This window comes from Macaca thibetana, chromosome 3 (assembly GCF_024542745.1).
Source record: "Macaca thibetana thibetana isolate TM-01 chromosome 3, ASM2454274v1, whole genome shotgun sequence".
Classification (NCBI taxonomy): Eukaryota; Metazoa; Chordata; class Mammalia; order Primates; family Cercopithecidae; genus Macaca; species Macaca thibetana.
This window is the reverse complement of record NC_065580.1, coordinates 87,394,603-87,415,608: the sequence shown is the minus strand read 5'-3', so window position 1 is coordinate 87,415,608 and position 21,006 is coordinate 87,394,603. Positions and strand designations below refer to the sequence as shown.

The following is a 21,006-nucleotide window of genomic DNA, read 5'->3' as shown; positions in this document are numbered from 1 at the left end:
TTAAGACATATACGAAGGTGTGCTTTCAGAAATTTTTATCACAATTTTCACAGCTTTTCTGCTTTATTTCCTTTCTCTGTCTTCAGGAAGTCCTTAATCTCAGTTTTCCAAACTAATCTGAACTGTAAATGATACACTTTGGACATGTCACGTAAAAGCAATTTGAAAGTACCCTGAGAAAAAAGATTTTCATTTAAGAGCAGTATAAAATCAGCCTGAGCCATGCCAGTAAAAATGAATCTAATGAGACCAATTTTTAAGTCACAAACAAAATATCCATGTATTCATTTGAAATTTTTTTAAGTTACTTTCCTATCAATAGTTTGGTGCTTAAAAAACAAAAAAAATTTTCTTAGTGCTAATTCTGGTTTTTTAAACAAAGTGATCTTAATCATTTCATATGGAAATCTCCTTATGGAATATCTACATTTCATGCCTTGGATACATTTGGATATCTCTCAAACCATATTGACAGCCTCAGAAAATTCGCCAAGTTCATCAAATAATTTACCATTTATACTAATTAGTTGGTTGAATTGCTTGGACTAAGAGATCCTTTCATTCGGCAAGCCAACATAAACTGGGAATAATAGAAAACTAGTTTGACTGTAATTAAGAGACACGTATAAAGTTACATCATAAATATTCACTGAATTGAAACCGATTTTCCCCCATTATACAGAGTCTAAAGGCCCATAAATAATGAACAAGTGTGATCTTTCCCTAAAATCACAGATTAGAAAAACAAAAATGGAATGCAGTGAATATAGCAAAGCTTAGTCTTCAAATGATGACGAGGACTTAAAGAAATCAGGAAGAAAGTAAATGTGACGAGTTTCTGCTCTGTTTGCTTTCTGGGCTGACCTATTGCTGAGGACTATGAGAAAAAAAAGTTATTACAGAATGAGTCATATGGAAAACACTTGCAAATAGAAGAATATTGAGAACATGGTACGTGTTATTCTCTCATTGGTATTTAACATGAAGGATAAAACAAAAAAGCAGGGTAAAGAATCCCAAAACAATTTGTGAAAGCAATAAGTGAGTCTGCATCTTTAAGTAACAATATGGCAGGTTTTTTTGAAAGCCCAAGGTTACCCAAACTCTGACCTTTGAAACCAATTCTTTCATTTGGAGAAATAATACAAGAAAATCAATTGGTATAAAAGACAAGCACAAGCCCACTCACTAGAGGCAAATTTGGAATCATGGATAACAGAAAAAATAGTTTGGCCTTCCTAGAAATACATTCAATTACATGCACACAGAATGTGAGGTCTTAGAAAGTTACTTATTACTATTTGAAAGACGAGAAAAATATAAGCATAATAATATTTTCTTTTGAGCCTATTTAATAATAAAGTGTGTATTCTGTTGTGGATTTAAAATATTAAAATTTGGGGGGTTTTGCCTGTTAGAGAAAACTTCATAAACTAAAGTATTATATTACACAATATAGTATACCATGTGTTATATTTACCAAGTTAATATTGATGTGTAATACACTTATTATTTCCATAATATGTTGGTTTTTATTTACTAATGTTTCTTATGAAACACCTGCCTTTTCAGTGTACAGATGACTAGATAATGAGATAGAAAACTCTAGATCTAGTCATGACCACAAGATAACTGTTTACATTGGATTATAACTATATAATAGCTTTTTGAAGGAATAAAGTTAAAAAAAAAAATCAGAAGAAATTTCATGGAACTTAGTCAATGTAAAGCTGTCTTACAAGGTAGAATTAGACTTTTTGTTTTAAAGTCTTCCATGCTTAAGGAAGAATGACATCTTCTGACAGCATCTCTGTTTATTCAGCGCTCCACCCGAAGGAGTGTATTTGTCATCTAACAATATTGATTCTAGAGTCAGACTCAAACTGCTAAGGACACGTCGCCTTAATCTGTACAAAATCTCCCTTTCAGGTATGGTGAAAGTAGTTGCTGAATCCAATTTGTTTTTAGTGCACTCCATTTGTAGCCTATTGAACCTCATTAGCAGCATATCATTTCAATGGAAAATTCTAAGTATTGACTGAGATTATTCACTGCAAATTCTAAAAGAAAGATCTTAATGTCTGCTTTATAAATATCCATCTTCTAAAAGATTAGAGTTCATGGGGAAATCACTTAATAACTTTGGGTGTTATTACATTTTAAATTACTTTTCATTCTTCCTTCTCTACAAAGCACACCTCCACCATGATCTAAAAGGATTTCAGGCTGTGGGACTTTATTCAGGGAAACAAGATATTTGAATGGCTGTGAGACTAGTATGCCTTCCAGCTTAGTACAGGGTATAAAATTTCTGCTCACCAGGAAGAAATATTAGATTATGCTGTAAAACACGTGTGGAGAGTTACCTGCCAAATCTCAAGCTGTGAGCTGTGGGCTCCTTGAGAATGGCTAAGCATAGAAACTTGAACACAAGAGCAAAAGTTTTTAACCTGCAGGATTTTACCTGCAGGCTAAGCATAGAAACTTGAACACAAGGGCAAATGTTTGCGGGCTTATAAATCCCTCAAAGAGACCCTAGGACTGGATTCAGTATATAAGTGAACCCTCTGAAGTAATTGTAAAATTATGCATATGCATATACACGTGTATCTCACCTGCAGATAAATTCAATAGATTTCATCATCTAGATCATGTAACTTATTGTCCAAATCATGATGCTTTTGAGAATGAAAGTAGACGTTCTCATTTATTATACCCAGCAACCGGCTTAAACTGAGGCTCCCCTGGGCAAATTGAGAAGTATAATCACCTCATTCATAACCCCAAAAGGTAATACACTACTGCACCAGAGCACTTAGCTTTTCATTATTTCAACCCAAGCACACTTCATGAATTTTCATTTAAGGCCACTGATTTTTATACAATCAGTGTATTCTCCTAGTGTCTAGTTAAAAGTCTCGCTGCATTTGGCACCAGTTGTTGCCTTGAGATTTGTAGCTCCTACTGGACTTGGATCCAGGGTTATGGCACTATCCTGCCTGTCCGCATACTTTCTACTTTTCGTGCTTTGCGAGTATTTCTTTTCCTCACTCCTACATGGACAATTATTACCAAAGTTGTATGCTGGGCCTTTTGCTCTATACTTTCCTGCAAGAAACACATCTAATTGCATGACATTAAGTTTAACATATCAATGACTGGTTCTCAGCCTTTGACCCATATCATGGTCCCAAACTTTAGACCCAGGAACCCTCGTCCACCCAAGCAGTAAATCTGCTCTGCCATCACTAGTCTCAGGAAAGAATACAAAGAATAAAGCTGATAAGCTTACTCAAACCTAACCCTCAATACTCTATAGTACTAAGACTTTTAAGTTTTGAAAATATTGCAATAAACTTTACATGTTTGTCATTTCAGTGTTTGTAATATATAAAAGAAGTTTATATTTTAACAATGCAAATATGAGTCTTGTGCTTATAATTTGGATTTTAATTTTAAAAGTACAAAATAATTATTTGTGAAGCAAGATTCAAATAACTAATAGAACTTGATTATTATTCAGTAATTTTTATGTATAATGTTTATAAGAGTTGCTAAAATGCTTAGAAAGGTCTTGGTAATTATGTTTGCAAATCTGCTCTGTTAGGCATTTAGAAAGTTTAGGAGAATTAGATATATAAGTACAGTTTGAACTATTGTTAACAATTTCATTACGGAATAGCAATTAAAACTCCAAAAACTATAAACCATTATTTCTGTGCACAAAAGTCCAATTCAGAAATTAAAATAAATTCAAATGGTATCCAAGTTTTCCTCTGTCAAAACATGAATTTTTATGTGTCTATTTCTCTAAGCTAGAGTTTAGGGAGAATTTATTCAGCAACTTGGTCAGCAGTTTTGACAAGTCTTCTTTGAGGCAAACCCTTTGAGTACAAGAAGTCATTTGCACTTCCCTCTGCATAAGGCTCATAATAATTCAGTAATGTGGAATTATATGCACCTACAGGCTTATCTCTTTATTTCCTGACATCAGAAGGCAGCCTGATGGACTGAAAGAAATACTGGATTAATTACCAGCAATTATGGAAAATTTTAAGTCTTCTCTCTGCTCATCAGCTTTGCGGCTTTGGGCTAATCACGTCCACTCACCTGGGCCTTTTTACTTTTTCCTAAGAAAATAATGAAGTCTGGTGAGATTGTTATAATGACAAATTAATTTTTCCAATAAATATGTGTTAAAAGTTTAAACCTTGTGATAAGCTATAATCAAAGGATAATCAAAAAAGATTCTGCTGTCATAGACTGAGACCTAAATGATAATACAGAGAAGTAATACATTCTGTATTAATAACGTATATTTTTGGGTGCTTATTATGTGCTATGTACCATTCTAAGCACTATGTGTATATATATATGTGTGTGTATATATATATATAATCTTATGTAATCTTTCACAGATCCTATATAGTAAAAAAGTGGGGATAGGAAGACCTACAAGTGATATGACTAAAGCACAGAGAAGTTAAGTAAGTTGCCAGGATTAGTAAAGTATATAATAGTCAGGAAACTTGATTCAAACTCGAACCAATCTGAATCTACAGCTTGCCCTCTTAACCCTAACATTCTTCCTCTTGAGGGTAAAGTCTAAACTCAGAATGGCATTAAAGGCCCAGGCTAATAGCACCAAAGCATCTCTCCAACCCTATTGACTATGAGCTACCCAGATGGCTCTCACTTCAACTAGGCTGGTCCTTAAATATCCCACAAATATATTTTGCAAATTCTATATCACTGTCTCTATTTGGAAATCTTGCTTTCTGCCATCAAGTTGAGCACTCTAGTAGGTCACAATCTCTACTGTCTCTGAAAAAAATAATCACACCTGATGTCTATCTCATTTACTTGTTTCTTGTTGCATGCCATTCTCATGTGAATGGCTGATTTTTAGTGTTGTTCCATCTTAATTCTTCAATCAGATCGTAAGTAACCTTAGAGCAGAAACAGTGTTGTAAACTGCTATGTGTTTTCCCCATAGCATTGCCCATCACTCCAAATTGCAATTATCTATGTATGATTGTCTGTCCACCTCAATAACTGACCATCACTTTCTCATTTTTATATTTTTAATGCCTGGCACAATATTTGCTACATAAACAGAACTGATGATACTTGGTGAAGAAAATAAATGAATGAGTGAATAAATGAGACACAAGAGTCAACTACTCATGCATACTAGACACACAATAATTGTCAGTTATAAGTCTCCTGATTTAACTCAAAAATAGGATATAATCCACTTTAAAATATGCTTGAATATGGATGCAGCCGGAGGTCATTATCCTAATCAAATTAATGTAGAAATGGAAAACCAAATACCACATGTTCTCCCTTAGTAGTAGTTAAACATTAGGTACACATGGGCACAAAGATGGGAACAATAGACGCTGAGGACCCCAAAAGTGTAGAGGGAAAGAAGGAAGAAAGGGTTGAAAAACCACCTATTGGGTGCTATGCTTACTACCTGGGTGACAGGATCACATACCCCAAACCTTAGCATCACGCAATATACCCATGTAACAAACCTGCACATATACCCCCTAAATTAAAGTTGAATTAAAAAGTAAAATAAAATATGCTTGAATAAATGCCTCTAAACTTATAATGACATAAATGTTTAAAACACAAAGGTATAATATCCACGTAATTACAACCATTGTCAGGGTCCCTGATACCAAGCTTAGTTTTACTTACTAAACATTAGACCTGTATATCAAATTATCAAATCCTACTTCAAGAAGTCCTACTCAGGTATTATCCAAAATATCTACCTGATAGCAACATATTTTTACAATATCAGGCAAACGTGAAGGACTGATCACATGGCATCACTGTTAAAAGTGATGAAGTTTAATAGCATAAAAGAAAAACACCTCCTTTGCTTGTCTCAAAGCATACTATATGTACCATCTACAGAACCCTAGTTACCTCACACCAAGACAGATATGCCAAAGATTCCATGGCCACAATAGCATGTGTAGGATATGTTCTAATAATTACCTCCTCCTTGCCATCCCTCAGCCACTATGACAAACTCTGGGTTTTTCCTAACATGAGATTAGGCACAGGAGTATAGAATAATTATATCACTATAATTAATTATAACAAATCAGAGACTTGTTTTTAAGTTCCAGAGTACATGTGTAGGATGTGTAGGTTTGTTACATCAGTAAACATGTGCCATTGTGGTTTGCTGCACAGATCAACCCAACACCTAGGTATTAAGCCAGCATGCATTAGCTATTTTTATCAAATGTTATGGGCTGGATTGTGTTCCCCCAAAAACTCATATGTCGAAGTCTTAATCCCCAAAACTTCAGAATAGGGTCTTTCAGGAGGTAATTAAGTCAAAGTAGGTCATTAGCTGGACCCAAATACAATATGACTGGTGTCCTTATAAGAAAAGGAAAAAAATGACACAGACAGGTACAGAGGGAAAAACCATGTGGCAACACAGGGAAAAGTCATTTAATATTCAAAACATTTAATATTCCTGAAGTCATTTAATATTCCTGAAGTCATTTAATATTCAAAACATTTAATATTCCTGGTCATTTAATATTCAAAACATTTAATATTCCTGAAGTCATTTAACATTCAAAACATCTAATATTCCTGAAGTCATTTAATATTCAAAATATTTCATATTCCCTAAGTCATTTAATATTCAAAACATTTCATATTCCCTAAGTCATTTAATATTCAAAACATTTAATATTCCTTAAGTCATTTAATATTCAAAACATTTAATATTCCTTAAGTCATCTAATATTCAAAACATTTAATATTCCTTAAGTCATTTAATATTCAAAACATTTAATATTCCTTAAGTCATTTAATATTCAAAACGGTCTCATACGTTAATATTATCCCCATATTATAGATGGAGAAGCTGAAGTTTGGGGGATGTTAAATGAGATCTCAGATCCTCCTATGAGCACGCACCAGGATGCAGGACTCAGATGGGAATCTCGTGACTCCAAATCCCATCTACTTGTTACTTTCAGGGAATAAGGGACTGATAGACTTTGGTCCCAACTCTGCCCTAAACTAGTTGTGAGACCTTCAAAAAGTTATGAATTTTTTGCTATTCATTTATTCATCTGTAAAATGAGGGAATGGAATTGAACATTCCAAGGGTCTATATAAGGGCCTGCTAGTTTTAAGAATTTTGCTCAAATCATCGTTTTCAAACTCCTGAAGAAATTATTTCTGTAAATTCATTTAGAATTGAAAGGAAATTCAGTATTTGGAGAATCACAATTTTGCCCACATAATTCAAGGATTTATTGGAAAAATATACATACTTGCAAATGTTTTTGAAATATTATGACCTTAACTCATTTTAAAAAGTCATTTATATAGGGCTTGCATCCCATTCGTTAACTTTCTGTTGTTAAAATTTTCTCCATTCTGAGATTTTAAAGACTGCACGCAACTTCATGAACAAAATACAGGATTAACATTTTCTGACAGAAAATTTAAACTCCAGTTTAAAAATCTTCAGGGAGTAATTAAATAATCTTGAGTGGAAAAAAAAATTAGTTGCAGATCTTAGTTTTTAGGTCTGAAAAAATGGAGTAAATGGCTTCCTGCTTGCGTAGCAGGAAAGTTTGCCTTTAAGTAAGAAATTATCTGTAAAATACCTTTGAACTCTGTGGAGGGAAGTTGCTGCACACATTCAATGGCAAGGTAATTATTACAAGCTCCCAGTATTAGGCTGTTTTTTTTCCAATACTTCCTCAGTTTTGAAATATTATATGGGTTACTTGATTTGTATTTTTTTCATACCTGCAGAAGTTAGGGTGCATTTTTTTGACAGGAGTGGGGACGTATTGTAGAAAATAATTTTTTATCATAATGGAGTATGGCAGGTTATGTGACTGTGAGGATCAGAATTGTGAATCATCTCTTGTGTGTTTTCAAGTAAATAAAGGCAATCTGCCCACGGGGCAGAAAAAAAAAATCTACAAACTCCAAACTCCGTCCAATCACATAAAGACAAATCAGCCTTCAGGCAAATCAAATGTCTTCATTCAAAGTCTACCTGGATTTGGCACTCTGCCCATCGTTTCAAAACCTCTTAACAATACACTTCACAAATAGTTAAAAACATGTATACTGAAAAGCCTACTTTTGCAATGTTATTTTTAAAAACAAGGAACTCTTTAACCCAAGGAAGATAATCACTTGGAAAAAAGAAGGTTCGTTTCTGAGTTAGCAACAAGTAAATGCAGCACTAGTGGGTGGGATTGAGGTGTGCCCTGGTGCATAAATAGAGACTCAGCTGTGCTGGCACACTCAGAAGCTTGGACCGCATCCTAGCCGCCGGCTCACACAAGGCAGGTGGGTGAGGAAATCCAGGTAAGGCTCCTGACAGCAGCTTTAGATGGGCACTTGCTGGAGTGAATTTTGGCCTCTGATTGCTATATAAAGTTGTAGGCAATCAAGCAACAGAGAACTGCAAGTTTCCAAGGGCAATGAAGTAGAATTTGGAAGGGAAATATGGAATTTCCACCAAAGGCTTACTGGGGCCTTTCTTTGGCTAGAGCTGGCACAGTGTGATGTTCCTGAGTTAGTTCAGAGAAAGGCTTTCTCCTTTGGGAAACAAAATTTCCAAGAGTAGGTGAATCCTAGGATTTTTCAAGCCTGGAACAGGGTCCAGGGATTTTCGTCTGTCACCATCTAAAGCTTTCTTTCCCACAGGCTAAAGAAAAGCCCCGTACGCATCTCCACTATGACACCTCAGCCCGGATTGTCCGCTTGGAATATATTATTGCAAATCAGAAAACAGTTTTCTTTCTCTTTTTGGTGCAAAGACATTCTTGTTGCCTCTGCAATCTTTAAATTCATGGGATAGGCTGTTAAAGGAGAGGGCTGGTTGCTTTTCTGAAACATTTACAAACACGGACACTAAAATGTCTTGCAAGTTCATTCTTTGCTAAAGATGAGAAGACAGGGATATGGTGACGAGTAAAAAGTGCTGGCTTCACATAGTGTGTGTGTGTGTGTGTGTGTGTGTGTGTGTGTGTCCCTATGTGTGCGTGTCTGTGTGTCTCCAAATTATCAGTATTTTCCATGGTTGGAATTGTGCTTTGAGGTGGTTTATGCAGGAAATTTGCACAGCAGAATCTATTCATATTACAAAAACTCAGTGGAGTGAATCTCAGAAAGTCACCCCGGAGCAGGATGTTTGTACAGCAGGAGTTATATTAGCCTTCCTTGAGTCATCCTGCCGTAAAACACAAGCAATATATCAATAGTTCCAACCTGTAACCTTTGGAGATATTGCAAGGTCCTAATAGCTACTTGTAAAACAAGAACTGTAAATGGGCTAAGTAAATAAAAATGCTTTACCATCAATTTACTATTTTTTAGAATATACATAGATGCCGTTATAAATAAAGGACAAAATCCAATGTTTGTTGATAGATTCAAAGAAGTTATTTGCCATCTGTTTCTGAACCAACCAGTATTCTAAAAGTATAATTATTCTCATGTAAAAGTTCTTGATTTTTTTAACATTAAAAAGAAGTCTTTATACAAAGAAGGCTGAGAATTGTTGACTTACAGTGTACACGTAGGTTGTTTTTGCAAAACTCTAGAAGACAAAAGTTATTGGCATTTCCACATCTTTATGGGTATAGAAAATGAACAAAGTATATCCCTGATTTTTGCTTACATCTTTTCTGAGTAAGACATTTTGTGCTTATGTACTATGAATTAGTTAATAATTGGTCAGTTAAATACAAAATGTCATTTCGACCTGGTAACTTAGCAACACCTTTAAAAACAAATCAGCTAATGCTTAGCAAAGGTTTCCACTCAAGATACTAGATTATGAAAAACTTCCCGCTTAACAATAGTGATTCCTTGCAGAGTTTATTTGACTTCATTCAAAACCATTCACCAATACTAGAGTTAGGTGCTGTGGTTTCATATTTCCTTTTTAGCACTTTCAGTGTTTGGTTTTATCAGAATCCCAAGTCTCCAGCCTTCCATGTTACAGCCCCGTGGACAACCTTAGTGACTTGCTAGAGCAACTCACTTTGCTCCCTCCCCACCTCCTCACTCACTAAACTTATCTTGTCATTTATTTTCCTGTTCATAGGCTCTAGCTTTTCCTGGGAATCAACTGTGGAATACCAGAAAGAAAAAGTAATTTAACTAAGATATCGGCTAGGTGTGGTGGCTCACTCCTGTAATCCCAGCACTTTGGGAGGCCAAGGCAGGAGGATCACTTGAGGTCAGGAATTTGAGACCAGCCTGGGCAACATGACAAAAGTCTATCTCTACTAAAAAATACAAAAACATAGCCAAGTATGGTGGCACGTGCCTGTAGTCCTAGCTCCTTAGGAGGCTGAGGAGGGAGGATCACTTGAACCCAGAAGGTGGAGGTTGCAGTGAGCCAAGATTGTACCACTGCACTCCAGCCTGGGCAACAGAGTGAGACCTTGTCTCCAAAAAACGTAAATGTAAATTTCCTTAGCTACTAGAGTATATACATCTATTTTCTTAAAATATAACTATATTATTTCTATATAGATGTATATCTATATAGATAACTCTATATCTATAGAGATCTTTATATTTTTGTCTGTATCTATGTGGATCAATAGACAGCTATCTATACTATATACAGACAGTCCCAACTTACAGTAGTTTGACTTAATTTTTTGACTTTATGATGGTGCAAAAGGAATACACATTCAGTAGAAACTGTATTTCAAGTATCCATATAGCCATTCTGGTTTTTACTTCCAATACAGTATTCATAAAAATTACTTGAGATAGTCAACAGTTTACTATAAAATGGGCTTTGTGTTGGATGTCTTTTCCCAACCGTAAGCTAATGTGAGTGTTCTGAGCACATTTAAGGTAGGTTCAGCTGTGGTGATCATTAGGTTAGGTGTATTACAGTAGTTCCCCCATTATCTGTGGGGGTTATGGTCCATGACCCTCAGTGGATGCCTGAAACCACAGATGAGTACCAAACACTACATATGCTATGTTTTTTCCTGTACATATATATCTATGATAAAGTCGAAATTATAAATTAAGCACAATAAGAGATTAACAAGAGCTAATAATAAAACAGAACAATTACAACAGTATCTTATAACAAAAGTTAGGTGAATTTGATCTCTCTCTCAAAATATTGCACTGTGCTCACCTATTTTGGATGCAGTTGACCGTGGATAGCTGAAACCTCAGAAAGTAAAACCCTGGGAAAGGAGAGACTACTCTGAATGTATTTTGACTTACAATATTTTCAGCTTACAGTGGGTTTATTGGAACATTACTCGATTGTAAGTCAAAGACCACCTGTATTCTTAGGAAAATCCCACAGAACAGAGCTGTTTACTCCAATCTCATATGTCCAGTCTCAGCAGAGCCTCAGTTTCTGGTATATTCCACCATTGTGGGGCAACCTGCAGACCCTGAAGACTGCTAGTTCATTTTTGTTTACTGATTTTGGTTGGTTTTCCATACTAGAGTTGCCATGGAGAAAATTTCAGTGTCAGCATTCTTGCTCCTTGTGGCCCTCTCCTACACTCTGGCCAGAGATACCACAGTCAAACCTGGAGCTAAAAAGGACACAAAGGACTCTCGACCCAAACTGCCCCAGACCCTCTCCAGAGGTAGGAGTCAGCTTCTTGTTGGCTTCCAACTGCTACTTAATTGGAAAAGATTTCCTCTCTCTTGGTGCTTAAACCTGGTGCTAACCTGGTGCCAGGTCATTTTGGGTTGTGTTCCTTCTAGATTTATCATTGTTTATAATTATTTCTACTTTCTCTAGGGGGTTTTCTTCTTCTTTAGTATCAGTTCTATTATCCAAGTCTTTACCACTGCTTTACAACAGCTTTGGGTGTGAATTTAGAAAAGCTTCAAATATACTGATTCATTTCATTCTAGGTTGGGGTGACCAACTCATCTGGACTCAGACATATGAAGAAGCTTTATACAAATCCAAGACAAGGTAAAGATCAGGGTTACTCAGAGGTCCCTCCCTCAAAGCTCTCAAGAGCACCACCTACTGACATCTAGATATATGTGAAATCTTACTCAATAAAATTTGTCTCATCTCTCTTTGTCTTTTAAAGCAACAAACCCTTGATGATTATCCATCACTTGGATGAATGCCCACACAGTCAAGGTAATTTATTCTTCTAAATATGATTTCCTTTATAGGCTTTTAGCCTTAGGGCCAGGGTTCAGATCACTCATGTTTGTATCTTTAGAACTACAGTTGCATTTAGAAAAATGAATATTTCCTATAGTAAAAACATATTTAAAAGTGACTTCAAATATCTCCACGTTTTGTGATAACCGTTGGTACATATTTTGAAAAACTAGCTTTAGGATTCATCTTCAACTTCTTGATTTCTCTTACAGTCCACATTCAATACACCAGCAAATACTGGCTTTATCTTCAAAATATATCCTTAAACCAGCCCCAGATCCACAGGCATGAAGCCTGTGCCATCTCACAGGGCCCCGAGCTTAGAAGGTTCCCACACTTGGTTTAAACTCTGCTGTCATTGTCTTAAAAGTCTTAGTAATTCTTCAACAAGGGGCTCTACACTTTCATTTTGCACTGAGCCCAAATCCAACCACTTCCTATTGCCTCCATGCTACTGCCCTGGTCCAAGCCAAGATCAGATCTTGTCTAGACTACTATAACAGTCACCTAACTGGCCACCCTACAGCCAAGTCCACACAGAAGCCAGAGTGAGGCTGGTAGACATAAATCAGATCCTATCACTCACGTGCTCAAGTGGCTTCTTATCACAGAATTAAATCCAGATTCCTGAACACAAGCTATGAGGCTGACAGGATCAGGCCACTGGCTATCTCTCCCTTCCTACCACTCTCCTCTTGCTTTCTTCACCCTCTCCAGCCTGGCCTTCATGCTGCTCCTCCCACATCTGAGCTCATTCCCACCTCACAGCTATTGCTTTGCAGTTCCGCTGCCCAGTGGCCTAGCCCAGAATGGATCACTCCCTCACTTCAGTGTTAGCCCCTCAGGAAGATCTGCCTGGACCGCTCACAGTTTTTAAACCCTTTGCTTTAATTTTCTTCAAAGTACATATCTCTACCTGAAATTATCATCTACTTATTTCTTTGTTTATGGTTTGTCTCCCACACAAGTATTTGAGCTCTATGAAAAACGCACATGCTTTTTTTTTTTTTTCCCACTGTACTATCCCTAGTGTATAACACAGTGCTTAACACATGGCAGCCATTCAATAAATATGAGCTGGAGAAAACATAAATGGATGAATGAATGGATGAATGAGTGAATAAAAAGCAAAGGTAGTCAATGCCATAGATATTACTTCACTAATCATTTGCTAAAAGGCCAAAGTAGAATATTGTATTTAAAATGCAATTCAATAAATAAATAAAATGCAATTTAACTTAAAATAGAACAAAGCTTTTAACCAATGCTAAGATGGATGCTTAATGATTTTTCTTTATATTATAGCTTTAAAGAAAGTGTTTGCTGAAAATAAAGAAATCCAGAAATTGGCAGAGCAGTTTGTCCTCCTCAATCTGGTTGTAAGTTTCCTTTTCATCATTACTAACATTTCTCTATGGCTCATTACTTGAAATAGATGATTCATTTTTCCTATACATCTTAGTCATACCGCATTAACTGGGATTGCTTCCAAATATCCCATCTCATAGATTAGAGAGAAAAAAAAGATATTTCATTTTGTTAATAATCCATTTGGCATGTCTGTTTTTAGTTTGTCTGAAAAATTCTGTCCTGTAGTCAGAATTTTTCTGTTGCTAGAAAGTTTTTGTTACTTGCTGAGCCCATCCCTCTATAGTCCTGGCTTCTCTACACCCATTCTTGATCCTGGTCACCTCTCAGGAAGAGACAGCATTCTGGCTTTCCAACTCTAATCATGCCTCTTGTGCTTTAGCTTTATGCATTCCCACCTTACTTCACCATCACCACCTCTCATGGTGCTCAAGCTTTCTGTCTTGGCAAGTTCTTTTTACTGTATACAAACATTTCATGTTCCCTCTAAAAGAAAGCCAATAAAAAATGACTCTACCTAGTCATATGTCCTTTTGAGCCCCGCTGCCCTTCCTCTTCACAGGTTGGCTTCCTGAAAGAGCACTTCACACCAGTAGTTCTTCCTTGCCTCTCTTCCATGGGTTCCTCTTCCTACTCCTTAATGTGAGTGACATGATGAATCTCCACTTGACCCTTTTCTCTTTCCATATTTTGTATTCAGTGAACAACTTCATCTACAACTGCCTTTAATCAATTCTGACACATTAATAATTCCTACATCTTACCCAAACATGAAACAATTTCCAACTTGTCTATCCAACCATATTCCAGATATCTTATAATCACCTTAAACTCAGAATGTTCCTCACTGCACATTAATCATCTTGGTTTGCACTTTTCCAATAGCTCTTCTTTCTCTATTCCCTATTTTATTGAAAGTGGTACTGTGCTAGATTGGACTCTCCTACTCACCTACAGCATTCAGTAAGCCCTGTGCTTCTAAATTCCAAGTATTCCTGCTATTAGTCACTTCTCCATAAACTCAGGACCACTATTTTAGTAAGCCTCTTTCACTTTCCCTAGCTTACTGTAATACTGCTAAATGGCTCCCAGTCTACAAGATAAACCCTGTCTAATCCCACATGGCTGTCAGAGTAGTTGCTTTACAGACCAAACTGGGGTCACATTGTCTCTTGTAACATCCCTCCAGTGGTTCTTAACTATTTCTGAACAAAGGAAAACACCATGGCAGGTGTGCAAAGTCATTCCTAAGCTGGCCCCTGAAGCAGCTCTAGCACCTTTTCTCACCGCTGCCCTCATGCATCCCCCTAACTCAGTCCTTCCCCAGCACTTGGCCATAGGAGAAAATGCTCCACCTGTCCTCTCCATACTCTTCCTCCTACATGAAGTGTCTTTCTTTTCCACATAACTGACTCCTCTTCATTTTTAAAGATTCCTCCTTATCCACTTCAGAAAGTCCTAGTCGGGGTGGAATCTGCATTCTGGGCTAAATGTCTTCCTCAAGGCAACCACCAAACCTGCATATCCTACACCATAACATTTCACCCACTGAGTCCTCAATACTCATTTTCTTACCTGTATCTCTCAATAGAGTGTGCATTCATTAAAGATTAGCACTGTGCCTTGCTAAATACAGTTCTAAATAAAAATTGGTAAATGGATAAATGAATACTCAAGAAAATCCTGTATTTGTCTCTGTAATTTCTCTAGAAATTACATCTGCTTTTTTCCTTAATAGCCTCTTATTTCATCCAAGATGTCTTCCCCAAACACAACAACTCCTTCCAAATTCTCCCTTAATTTTTTTGCTCTGTATCACATCCATTCAGCACTTTATCTCATGTTCTTCTCTTATCTTATTTATTATTTCGTGCTTGCAGTTTGTCTCCTCATCTATACAATAAACTCTTTGTGGAAGAGAGGTGCCTTATGATATCGTAAGATGCCTGGCCAGAAATGGACGGATTCTTGTATTAACAAGTTTGAAAATGACTGAAAAGTAAAAGTAAACTAAAAGACGTTTTTCTTTTTACCTTAGTATGAAACAACTGACAAACACCTTTCTCCTGATGGCCAGTATGTCCCCAGGATTCTGTTTGTTGGTAAGTGGAAGTACAATGAGATAACTCGGAAGCTCATACTAGTGCTGCCATCTTCTCTCCTCCCCACTGTCCCTTGCCACTTTGCCATGGCCCATGTCATCACTAAGCTCTAGTAAGGAGTATGACATTCCTTTAAGTTCCACAACATATTTTCTTTAGAAAATGTGAGCTTTTACCTATTTCCACACAACACTTTCTTTTCTCACGTGCTAATTGTAACTTTTCATCTTCTGCTATAATACATCTGATAACAAAGCACCCTATTCGCTATTTAAACATATTGATACATTTCCTGAATACAAGAGGCCTGCAAATATTTATTTTTTAACCCAGCAAACTTTCACTTTGTGTATTAGATTTTTCTATCTGACATTTTTTATTATTTTTAAGAAAGTTAGGAATAAGGCTGGGTGGCTCACGCCTGTAATCCTAGCACTTTGGGAGGCTGAGGCCGGCACATCACTTGAGGTCAGGAGTTTGAAACCACCTGGCCAACATGGTGAAACCCCATCTCTACTAAAGATACAAAAAAATTAGCCAGCCATGGTTGCAGGAGCCTGTAATTCCAGCTACCTGGGAGGCTGAGGCACAAGAATTGCTTGAACCCGGGAGGTGGAGGTTGCAGTGAGCCGAGATAACACCACTGCAATCCAGCCTGCGCGACAGAGCGAGACTCCGTCTCAAAAAAAAAAAAAAAAAAAAAAAGGAATATGAAGTGGGAAAAAGAAATGAAAGGAGCCACATGCTCCTTCCTGCCACTGGTACTTTTTTCATGTGGTTTTCCCACTTCCTTCTCTGTCCCCCAATTTCACATCATTAACTCCCCAATCATCATCATTCATCGACCCGGTCAAATCCCTACTACATGCTCTTGTGGCACCATGTCTCTCTTTTTAGTCATACTTTCCTCAGGTATAATTTTGCATTTTGGGGGTGGTTATGTAATAAATCCCACCATGGACTATAAGCCCCTATGGCAGGGACTGTACCTATTTCTGCTCACCATGCTATTCCCAACATGACCCTGCAGTAGGCTCTCCATCAATATGTGTTGAATTATTCGATGATTGTACTGAGTTTGGCTTTGTTCAAAGTCATACTGATTTAAGGACAATCCATAATGAAATCTATCACTTACAAGAATTCATGCTAATCATATGATTCACCTGTGTAATTCATTAAAGTTTACACTGAATGTATAAAGCAGGGCAAAGAAAAACGAGAGACAGAAAAAAGGAAGGCTGAACTAAAGCACTAATTTTATAGGTTTAGTTTTGTTAGAATTTAGAACATTTGGCATCCTAACAGTGAAAAGGAATTTATAGATTGTCCGGTCATACCTTGTACAAGAATTCTTTTTACGGCATCCCTGTGGAAGGGCATTTTAACCCACATTCAATTCCTTCAGTCCTAAGAACCAGCTCCAACGCAGCTTGCTCTTCTAGCTCCGCAGCAGCCACCCTGACTACATGTTTGAATCACCTGGAGGATTTTAAAGATCAAGTTGACCAGGCCACACCTCAAACCAATTAAGTCAGAATCTCTAGGGGTGGGACGCAGGCATCGTAGTGTTTACAGTTCTCCAGATGATTCCAATGTGCAGCCAGGGTTGTGAGCTGCTAGTTGGGTATTTAAAAGGCCCTTCTTAGGTTAATTTCTTACAAAGATGAGACCGTGTCTTTGTATCCTCTGCACCAAACAGAAGTATAGTCGGTCTCAAATCTGGTGAATAAATGTACATCTGTTTCTTGTAATTTATGTGTCTGGCCTTAGTCCAACATTCTGAAATGACAGATTGCCCACTCCAGTACCAGCGACAGACTCTGCAAACATGCAGATGGTTTTACATGTCCTCCTTGTCTCGTTTTCAGGGCACGTGTCCTAGGTTCTTTCGATTACGTCTCTCAAGGCAAGGTTTCCAGACCTCTCGGTATCCTCACGCTTCCCTTTCGGATGCACCTTAATTTTAAAATGCCCCTTTTGCTCATTAATTAGATCACTTCAAGTGAAATATAAAACATGGCAAGATGGATTTAAATTTAGAGGGATATATGTACACATAAGAGAAGACCAATCTCTACTTTTAAAAATGCAGTTAATTAACAATAAAGTAAAATATAGTGAAGGTACTATATGTTTATTTGAACTTTGCTGTTAAGGACTTGTATTCCTCTATTAATTAAAAAAAAACTTTTAAAAACTAGCATTGGATGTGGGTTTCCAATGATCTAGAAACATGTAAACTACAACATAATCATTTCAAGAATTTAAAATAATTTTGCAGTACAAAATGTTAATGTTTTCACCAAAAAACTAAACACCATGTCACCCCTAAATATGTATTATTCTGTTTTCAGGTTGCCATAGATAGAACAGAAGGGTTCATAACATTTTCCACAAATAGCACTGCACAGCTGTTGATGTTTCCAGCCCTGCATTTGCTACTAACTGCCAGGGGCTGGGTAGTAGAGTGGATGGATCAGAGCTCCTGTGAGTGCAGACGCACTTCATTCCTTCACAGGACATGAATATGTGCACTGCAGCTCCCCATGGCGTTAAATAGAGGTTTTTTGAAAACAAACCATTCCATTCCCTTTTGCTTCGTTTATCTTTGCAGACCCATCTCTGACAGTTAGAGCCGATATCACTGGAAGATATTCAAATCGTCTCTATGCTTACGAACCTGCAGATACAGCTCTGTGTAAGTGTTACCTTCAATTTGGATGTTGCCCAAGAGTTGAACACTTCTATTGCTGTAGTGATGGGACTAGAGGCTGCATGGTGAGGTGAGAGAGAGCTAGGCTTAGGGACGCCTCAGACTCAGTTTGACCCTAACTAGCCTTGCATCCTCAGGCAAATCACACTCTCTTTCCATCTCAGGTTTGTTTGTTTTTAATCTCAATTGAAGATGAATTATTTAGATTAGGTATCTTTTTCTCTAGGAGGATTCTATGACCACATTACCTGATTTTCAGGTTTTCTGTTAGGTACACTAGCACACACTCCTTCTATCACAGAACTGTGTGTAATAATTGTAATAATCTGCATGTCTTAATTTTTTAAATAACAAAAGTGAAAGAATGTGCGGTCCAGCTTAAAATTAAATTCAGGTTCAATGTAAAGATCAGTAGGAAAGATGATCCATATGATTGCCAAGAAAATCACCTTCCCTGTGGTTGCCATGAATGGAAGAGAGAGAGAGAGAGACTGACTTAAGGCAGATGAGGTACCTCAATGCAAGGCTATAGCTAGCTGTGACATCTGATTAGTCCTCTGGGAAGAAAAGTGGGTTTTATCCTAGGAACCAACTCTGATCAATTAGTAGTGGCTGCCTAGAACTGCACTGTCCAATATGTTAACCATTCACCACATGTTGCTATTTAAGTTAAAGTTAGAAATTCATTTCTCCACACTAGCCACATTCCAAGTGCTCAATGCCCAGACACTGAACATTTCCATCATCACAGAAATTTCTATTAGCCAGTGGTGACTTAGAACGTCATTTTGTGAAGAGAAATGAGGCCATGTCTAGGAAGCAGGAGAGATCATCGTGGTGCATTAGCAACGTTTCCAGTGTGTGCTGGACCAGGGGAAGCACATTCCAAGTAGTGTCAGCCATTCTTGAGACAATACCATACATTTTAATAAGACTAAGCTCTTTAAAGGCAGATGTCCTACATAGGTAATATCACAATGCCTTGTAGAACAGGGACTTAATAAATATTTGTAGGAGGAGTGAATAAGCAGCTGTTCAGTGTCTGTCGCATGGACATCTTATTTTTAGTAGATCACACATCTCATTTTGATGAATTGCTGTTGAAGAAACAGTGACCCAGAGTTTGGGCTCTGGAACAGTAGCTCCATTATTTGTTAGCTGTGTGACCTTGAGCAAGCTACTCAGCCTCTCTCTGCCTGTTTCATTATGTATACGTAAAGTTCTAATCATGTTTGTATGAGGATTAAATAATTCATGTGCATAAAGCACTTGATTTGCTATTATTTATATTTACCCTACTTCTAAAACAACTTACAGTAGGTGCACACACCTACTAATAGACATTTCTTTTAAACGTGATTTAAATTTACTTCTAAATGAGCCAAAATTATTTTCTGCTGATAGAGCTTATAAAAGGAATATTTTGGAAGTGAGGATTGGAGATGAAGGATCTGGGAAGGAATGAATACAGTAGAAAACTAGATTGTCACAAAAGCCATTTCATATAATGTTTTTAAATTACAATAAGATTACCAATTATTCACCTCATGATTAAAAAGCATCCTATCAGGCTGGGCACAGTGGCTCACGCCTGTAATCCCAGCACTTTGGGAGGTCAAGGTGTGTGGATCACTTGAGCTCAGGAGTTCGAGACTAGCCTGGCCAACATATCAAAACCCTGTCTCTCCGAAAAATACAAAAATTAGCTGGGCATGGTGGAGCACACCTCTAATCCCAGCTACTCAGGAGGCTAAGGCTAAAGAATCACTTGAACCTAGAAGGCAGAGGTTGCACTGAGCAGAGATTGCGCCACTGCACGCCAGCCTGAGCAGGAGCGAGACCTTGTCTCACAAAAAAAGCACCCCATTAAATAATGAATTAAGCATCCAAGTTTGGGGTTTATTATATCGATATAATGTATGACGGTGTCTTGACTCTCCTGCTTTTATCCCCCATTAGTGCTTGACAACATGAAGAAAGCTCTCAAGTTGCTGAAGACCGAATTGTAAAGAAAAAAATCTGCAAGCCCTTCTGTCTATGTCAGGCCTTGAGACTTGAAACCAGAAGAAGTATGAGAAGACTGGCAAGTGTGGAAGCATAGTGAGCACACTGATTAGGTTATGGTTTAATGTTACGACAACTGTTTTTTAAGAAAAACAAGTTTTAGAAATCTGGTTTCAAGTGTACATGTGTGAAAACAATATTGTATACTACCATAGTGAGCCATGATTTTCTTAAAAAAATAAATCCTTTTGGGGGTGTTCTGTTTTTTCCAACTTGGTCTTTCACAGTGGTTCGTTTACCACATAGGATTAAACACACACAAAATGCTCAAGGAAGGGACAAGACAAAACCAAAACTACTTCAAATGATGAAGACCAAAGACCAAGTTATCTCACCACTCCACAGGTTCTCAGTAGATGACTATAAGTAGACCTGAGCTTAATCAACAGGAGTATCAAGCCATGTGCTTTAGCATAAAAGAATATTTAGAAAAACATCCCAAGAAAATCATGTCACTACCTAGAGTCAACTCTGGCCAGGAACTCTAATGTACACATTTTCATTTAGTAATTAAATTTTAGTCAGATTTTGCCCCACTTAATGCTCTCAGGGAA

At 37.2% G+C, this 21,006-nt stretch overlaps 1 protein-coding gene across 2 annotated transcripts; it reads left to right on the top strand.

Moving 5' to 3' along the window:
- The first annotated feature begins 8,207 nt into the window (after positions 1 to 8,207).
- On the top strand, positions 8,208 to 20,664 carry AGR2 (anterior gradient 2, protein disulphide isomerase family member). 2 transcript variants are annotated; one of them, XM_050785390.1, is made up of 8 exons: positions 8,208 to 8,382; positions 11,515 to 11,660; positions 11,935 to 11,998; positions 12,123 to 12,175; positions 13,508 to 13,581; positions 15,609 to 15,672; positions 18,290 to 18,373; positions 20,348 to 20,664. In XM_050785390.1, exons 2-8 carry the CDS (start codon positions 11,522 to 11,524, stop codon positions 20,395 to 20,397), a joined length of 528 nt encoding a protein of 175 aa, XP_050641347.1. In that variant the 5' UTR covers positions 8,208 to 8,382; positions 11,515 to 11,521; the 3' UTR covers positions 20,398 to 20,664. The 2 variants fall into 2 exon arrangements, with proteins under 2 accessions (XP_050641347.1, XP_050641348.1); XM_050785391.1 differs by having other exon boundaries at positions 8,220 to 8,364.
- The last annotated feature ends 342 nt before the right edge of the window (positions 20,665 to 21,006 follow it).

What these genes read in the sequence shown, in the direction of transcription:
- AGR2 (XM_050785390.1), top strand. Translation starts at nt 11,522, where the DNA reads ATGGAGAAAATTTCAGTGTCAGCATTCTTGCTCCTTGTGGCCCTCTCC. An exon ending in TGAATGCCCACACAGTCAAG is followed by an intron (nt 12,176 to 13,507) that starts GTAATTTATTCT and finishes TTTATATTATAG; the next exon opens with CTTTAAAGAAAGTGTTTGCT. An exon ending in TTGTCCTCCTCAATCTGGTT is followed by an intron (nt 13,582 to 15,608) that starts GTAAGTTTCCTT and finishes TTTTTACCTTAG; the next exon opens with TATGAAACAACTGACAAACA.